At 40.5% G+C, this 7,537-nt stretch overlaps 1 protein-coding gene across 1 annotated transcript in view; it reads right to left on the bottom strand.

Moving 5' to 3' along the window:
* The window catches only part of RHBDL2 (rhomboid, veinlet-like 2 (Drosophila)), a 35,851-nt gene that overhangs the window by 23,022 nt on the left and 5,292 nt on the right, over positions 1-7,537 (bottom strand). Inside the window, exon 3 of the mRNA XM_006867565.1 lies at positions 3,579-3,691. Within this exon, the coding sequence (XP_006867627.1) occupies positions 3,579-3,691 (113 nt within the window). The remainder of the gene's footprint in view (positions 1-3,578; positions 3,692-7,537) is intronic.

Here is a 7,537-nt window from a genome sequence, read left to right on the forward strand (position 1 = left end):
ACATCAAGGTCAACCAGCATAACATACTCTACAAAGACAATGTTCTACACCCTTCTTCATCAAATCTAGAAGAAATAAAAAGCAAAGCAAGAAAAGAATTGGGACCAAATGGAGGAGGTTAGTGAAGAGCATTCTTGGGTCTTTCAACTTTCTGTTGACCCCTGTTAAATTTTTTTGTTTTTGTTTTTGTTTTTGTTTTACAATACCATCTAATCTGTGTTTGAGGAAGGTGACCAAGACAGCAGTGTGAAGGAAGATTGGACTGGTAAAGAAATACCTGCTAGTAGGCTATTGCAAAAATAGGCAGAAGATGTGAACAGATTATTCATGTTCTCTCTTCTTTGCTTCTATGAAATTAGGGTAAGGATGAGTCCAAAGGTTCAAATCAAGCTGTGGGGAAACAGGGTGTAGATGCTGGTGCCAGGCAGACTCTGACCATTGTAAAAGGTTCTCAAAGGCAGGAGGAATGGGTGTGGGCAGGAGCTAAAGGAGACGGTGAATGACAGGATCCAAAAGAGTAGGTGGGAAACAGGATGGAAGACTATGTCACTACATCTTGCCAATACTATCTCTTTAAGGAGGTTCCTGATTGCTTCCTGCTCACCATCCCCATGTCACTGCTGTCCTGTCCGCCTGCAGCCCTCATGAAACCCTTCTCCTCTCAGATGCTGGAAAACATTTTTTGGTAAGTTAAAAAAAATAACAACAACTAAGCACCCTCAAATGCACCACGCTAAATAAACTCAAAACCCACTAAAACTCTTCACTGAGAAACTTTTTACCAAATTAGAAAACTGTTTCTCAGCTTTTTAAACATGAAGTTATGAGAGATACTACATCATTTTCAGCAGCAAAACCAGTTAATAATGGAACTATTTCCAATTACCAATCCAAAATGTGTGTCCCATCCCAGGAATATTTTGGGGAAAACTGTTCTTTTTCTAATTCCTTGAGAGAAAAATAGCACCATGTCTTTAAAGGAATATATTTCGTGTTTATTTTTTCAACAATATGTTATGTAGCATACTACTGAAAGCCTTTGTTACCACAGAAATAATGTCAGCAAATTAAATTCTCATCTTTCCGTAAAAGAAAACTAAACTAACTTGAGTCACCTGGGTGCTAGTGGAACAGTGGTTAAAGGCCTCAAATGCTTCCTGAAAGGTCAGTGGTTTGAACCCACAGTAGAAACATGTGGCAGTCTTGGAAACACCGAGTTCTACTCTGAACTATAGGGTCGCTGTGAGTCAGAGTGAATGTGACAGCAATAGGTATGGTTTTTGTTTAATCTGAATCACAACTGTTCTAAATAATTTACCATGAAACAATCAGCAAATCTCTGAGAGGTACAGAAAATTTTTGTTATGGCTTCCTAATTCTAGAATTACTTTTACTCCTTGTAATTATTTCCGCATTGTCTTAATCAGGCACATGTTGTTTTGTTAGGTGCCATAGAATAGGTGCCAACTCATAGTGACCTTGTACAAAACAAAAGGAAACACTGCACAATCCTGTGCCATCCTCACCATTGTTTCTCTTGAGCCCAGTGCTGCTGCCACTGAGCTATTTCATCTCATTGGGGGTGGGGGTGGGGGGGGTGTCTTCCTTTGTTTCACTGACCGTCCACTTTACCAAGCATGATGTCCTTCTCCAAGAACTGGTCCCCTCTGATAATATATATGAAGTAGAAGAGACAAAGTCTCACTATCCTGATTTCTAAGGAACATTCTGGCTGTACTTCCAATACAGATTTGTTTGTTCTTCTGGTAGTCCATGGTGCTTTTAATATTCTTCTCCAGCACCATATCTCAAATGCATCAATTCTTCTATAGTCTTGCTCTATGTACAGGTTCCTCATGAGCATAATTAATACCCATTCTGGAATCCCCATACTCCACAACAACCATTGTTGTTGTTAAGTGTCTTTAAGCGGTTCTGACTCATACCGATCCTATTTCGGGTTTCCAAGATAGTAAATCTTTGTGGGATCAGAAAGCCTCAGCTTTCTCCCAAGAAGTTGCTGGTGGGATCGAACTTCTGACCTTGTGGTTTGCAGTTCAGTGCTTATCCTTCAGAGCCACCGTGCTCCTGCAACTACCATAAGACTTAGCAATTGTGTTCTTGGGCATTTATTGCAAAGAAATGAAAGTTTTATTCACAAAAAACCTATACCCAAATTTTTATAGCAACTTTATTCATAATAGTCCACAACTGAAACCAACCAGAAATGAAGGTTTATATTCACAAAAAGCCCATACTCAAAGTTTTATAGCAACTTTATTCATAATAGCCCACAACTGAAACCAACCCAGATATCCTTCACTGGGTGAATGGTTAAATACACCGTGAAACATCCACACTATGGAATACTACTCAGCAATAAAAAAGGAATAAACTACTGATACATACAACAACCTAGATGAATCTCCAGAGAATTACACTGACTAAAGAGAGCCAATCCCCAAAAGTAACATACTGTATAATTCCATTTATGGAAGATTTTTGAAATGACAAAGGTATAGAAATAGAGAACAGATTAGTGGCTTAAGGAGGAATTTAGGAGGTGGGGAGTAGGTGTGGCTATGAAAACCAACGTGAGTGACCCTTGAGGTTCTGGAAATGGGTTGCATCTTGACTGTATCGATGTTGACATGCTGGTTGACATGCGCTCTTACAGACTGGCAAGACACTATCACCGAAGTGGTTAAAGGGGATACAGAACACAAGTATTGTTTCTTACAACTGCATGTGAAATTTACAAATATCTCAAAATAAAAAGTTTATTAAAACTGAAAAAAAAAAGTTTAACTTTTCAAAAAAAAGCATTTCTAATACACGTACACACACACATACAAATCAAAGTTCTAATATATTCTTCTCACACCATAATGGATCATGCTACTCCATCCTACCTCTGCCAGGGAGTCAATTCTGACCCACAGAACCTATAGGACAGAGGAGAACTGCTCCATAGGCTCTCTGAGACTGTAAATCTTTACAGAGCAGTCTCATTTTTCTCCTCACGAGCAGCAGGTAGGTTTGAACCGCCAGCCTTATGGTTAATAGTCCAATGCTCAACCTGATCAGGGCTCCTTAATGGATCATCTTAGGCACATTCAATATTAGAGATCACTGTCATAAAATATGCTACGGGTCCTACTTGATCTTTGGGCCCTTTGCCTACACATGCACACATACATACATACACTCCCCTGTAGCTGTCTGCATTCTCCCCCAGTTACCTTTCTTAAATGCACATTTGACCATGCTACTTCCCCCAATCATTAGCCTGACAATCCAATTTTTACCAAACATATGCACCTTTCCAATTATGCTTTTACCTAATATAGGCACCCTTCCACCAAACTACTGGCTGTTTCCAAGCATGTGAAACTCTATCTGACTGAGATGCCTAAGGAAGGAAACCATTTCTCTTTTGAGCGCTAATTCTTAGTTGCTCCCTAGACATCTGAGCGGTGCAAAAACACGTTGAGTTAAATAGAAGCCCCTTCTAAATGTTAGCTTTCATTCTTCCGAGCGCAGAGGTTTCACCTCTGTGTTATCCTCAGAACACTGACCTGCAATCACTCCTGCCAAGTACACCAGCCCCACTCGATGGCCTTTGTGGACCATTTCCAAGGGAATGCCCAAAATGAGCTGCATAATAAGATTTCCCACGATGTGCTGAACTCTGCAGAGGCAAACACCGTTGTCAGATATTAGAGTAAACCAAGCCTTTCTTTCCTGGGGAAACTAATGGACACCAGTGTGTTATTGTTAGGTAAAGATGCCCTTTACAACCATTCCATTTTTCAAAAAAATTTTTTTTAATATAAAGCAGAAGAATCTTTAATTCACATAGAATCTTGCATGGAGCCTCAATATATAAAGCAGATTTTTGAAGTATTTCAGAAGCATAAATTGTAAGTTTTATTTTTATAACAATTACTTGTAATGTCAAACAGATCAGCAAGACTGCTTAAAGAACATACAGAACTCTGGTGGTGCAGTGGGCTAAGCATTGGACTGTTAACCAATAGGTCAGAAGTTCAAACCCACCAGCTGCTCCAAGGGAGAAAGACGAGGCTGTCTTCTCCCATAAAAATCTATAGCCTCGGAAAACCTAGCGAGCAATTCTACTGCCCTTTGGGGTCTCTATCAGTCAGAATCAGCTGGATAACCCTTGGTTTAGGTGACAATTGTCATCCTTATGTTAGCTCCAGCATCTACTCTTGTTTTGATTGCTTATTATAGAGAAAATCCTACGTCACTCATATTGAGCTCCAAATTTTAATAAGTTTTTAAAACAGCTTGTCTCACAGTCTCAAGAGATTTCCTTAATAAACAAAGATGGCAAGAGAAACTTCATTCCTACTTCTCCACAAAATGTTGACCTAGTAAGACTAGCTATGGATGGCATCTCCAGTGCATGAAAATTTAGCATAGAACATATTTGAGTGCAGGTGGCTTTTATTACAGTTGTTAAATAGATTAAAGTTATATATTAAAGTGAAATTTACATTATTACTTGTCAAATGCCGAAGCATATCTGCAGAATCTCAGAACCAAATTGGAAAAATTCCAACATTGGAGTAATCCTTGCTGCTCCTCAGAAATCCTATCCAGGGTCGCTATGAGTCAGAATCAACTCGAAAGCACGTCACAACAAGAGTAATCCTTAACTTAGTAGCTATGTAACTTAGTGTTGTGATTTTTAAAAAAGAGATTTCAGATTAAACCAAAAAGCTCCAAATCAAACTAAGCATTGAATGGCAAGAGAGTCCAGCAGCTTTTAAGTTCCATAAGGGTTTATGCTTTTGCATTATAATTTACCCAACAAATATTCAGCTTATCATCGAAGCCTATCTAGTGAGCATCTTCAGAAATCATTACCTACTTTAATAGTTGAGTGTGTACCCAGCCACAACTATCAGTTTCTAAGTCATCTTCAAAGACATTGTAGGAGGGGCTATATGTAATTCAACACAACAAGGACAGTTATACTAGATCTTTCTTTAAGACCTCAGACATAAAGTAGATTTGAAATATCTGCTCCTGAATTGGAACAAGAAGGTCAAAGAACATTATCCTGTTTTCTGGAAATCGTTTGCGAACAAGAAGACTGTTGACGTTTTCTGTTGTTTTTAAGTGCCGTTGAGTTGGTTCCAATTCATACTGACCCTGTATAAGGTTTTTGAAGAATGGCTGGTGGCTTTGAACCACCAACCTTGCAGTTAGCAGTCCAGTTTTTATCCTACAGTGCTACACCAGGATTCCTCTTAGTTATCTAGTGCCGCCATAGAATTCCCTTTATTTCCTCACAAGTTAGGAAGCTAGAAGTCTGAATTCGGGGGGAAGGAGTTTCTGCTCCTGGATCATCTTCATTGACTTGGCATCTCTCCTTCCTCACCTCTGCCTCTCTGGCTTGCTTGCTTAATCTCTTTAATATCTCAAAAGGCAGACTTAAAATAAACCCTACACACCTTCTGTCTATAAACATAACAGTGAGGTTATAAACACAAACGTTGCTGTTGTTGTTGTTATGTGCTGTGGAGTCAGTTCCAACTCATAGTGAGCTTGTATAGGGTTTCCAAAGAGTGGCTGTTGAGTTTGAACTGCTGACCTTGTGGTTCAAACTGACCTTGCAGTCCAGTGCTTTATCCCACAACACCAACCAGGACTCTACCACAAACATAAAAGTTAGGATTTACAACACATATTTTTGGAGACACAATTCAATCCATAACAGTGCCCAATAGCACTAAATCCCCACAGACTCTCCCAGTCTTTATGGAAAGTGGTGCAGTGACTAAGCACATGGCTATGAATCAAAAGCTCAGCAGTAACCATTACAGTTTTGGAAACTCTTCTGCCTACGGGTCCCCATGAGTCTGAATTGACTTGCCAGCTATGAGTTTTAGAATCTTTATGGGGACAGATGGCCAAGTCTTTTCTCCCATGGAGCCACTGTCTTTTAGGTAATCAAGTGCTTAGCCACTGTGCCACCAAGGCCCTTTTCTCTTTATGCAACTATGGCTAATCCAACATCCACTTCCCTTATACCTCCTCTAGCAAGACTAGAAGAACTAATGACAACTTACTCAACCTTCTCTTGTAGCTAGGTTAACCACGTCACATGGTTTTAGCCAATGAGATGCAAGCACTGCTGCATTTTAAGACAGCTATTGTGCCATGGGCTGCCAAAAGAACCAACAGATCTGTGTTGGAAGAAGTGTAGCCAGAGTGCTTCTTGCAGGCCAAGATGGCCAAACTTCGTCTCTCATACTTCGGACATATTGTCAGGAGGGACCAGTCGCTGGCGAAGGATATCATGCTTGGTAGGGTGGAGGGTCAGAGAAAAAGAGGAAGACCCCCCAGCAAGATGGACTGGCAAAGTGGCAGCATCAATGGGCTCAAGTGTGGTAACGATAGTGAGGTTGGCTCAAGATCGGGCAGTGTTTTGTTCTGCTGTGCATAAGGTTGCTATGTGTCAATACCGACTCGATGGCACCTAACAACAACAACAACAATTGTGTTGACAAAAGGGATGGAGGCACTAGTGCATGGTGCCACTCCATCCTCCTTCTTGCCTTGAATGCAAAGTTACAACAGCCAACTTGCAGCCATGAGGAAGGAGCTAATGGATGAGAGATATCAGCATAGGAACAGACCCTGGCTTTATTGAACCACTGAACTAACCACCTACCTCTGGAGTTATCATATGGGGAAAAATAAACGCTGATTGTCTAAGCTACTGTTAGATTTTCATTTGCTTATTTGTTTTGTTACTTGCATCAAAAATAATTTCAAACTTATACAACCTCATATGTGACCGTCTACACCGCTAGGTTTTTGAGTGTTTACTCTGTGCCTAGCACTGTGAAAATTATTACTGTTTCACTTAATCATGGCAACCTTATGAGGTAGGCACTATATTTTCCCATTTTACAGATGAGGAAATGCAGGCACAAAGGTTAAGTAATTTACCTTACATTTCTATGTAGCTGACTCTTTCCCCTTGTAATTTTTAAGTCTTTTAGTGCAGAATCCACATTTGCTCAGAACATACTGTTAAGTGGAAAACCAAAATGTGGCTGTGTCTAGAGAAACTGGGTGCTCTTAAGCGATTCTGTCCCTGGCTCATCTGAGTCCTGTGTCTTGCCAAGGATGCCTACTTAGCTGCTGGTCAAAGGATCATCCTTTCAGGTCCAGTGCAGGGTAGACCTCATAAATGAGGTTGTCCTCACATGGAAACCACAAGAGTCTGGCAGAGATGTGAGGCCAGAAGAAGCTTCTCATTGTCTGCAGCGGACATGGTGAATCATGCAAAGTCGGTTTGAACCACAAGGTCAGTGGTTCAAGTTTACCAACCGCTCCTCAGAAACCCTATACAGAACTGACTCTACAGCACTTAACAACAGCGGCATGAAAGACTGCTAGCATTTAAGAAACTGATAGCGTAGTGGTTACGAATCGGACTGCTAACCTCAAGGTCGGTAGTTCGAAACTACCAGTGGTTCCGCGGGAGAAAGATGAG

Source organism: Chrysochloris asiatica, unplaced genomic scaffold (assembly GCF_000296735.1).
Source record: "Chrysochloris asiatica unplaced genomic scaffold, ChrAsi1.0 scaffold00106, whole genome shotgun sequence".
Classification (NCBI taxonomy): Eukaryota; Metazoa; Chordata; class Mammalia; order Afrosoricida; family Chrysochloridae; genus Chrysochloris; species Chrysochloris asiatica.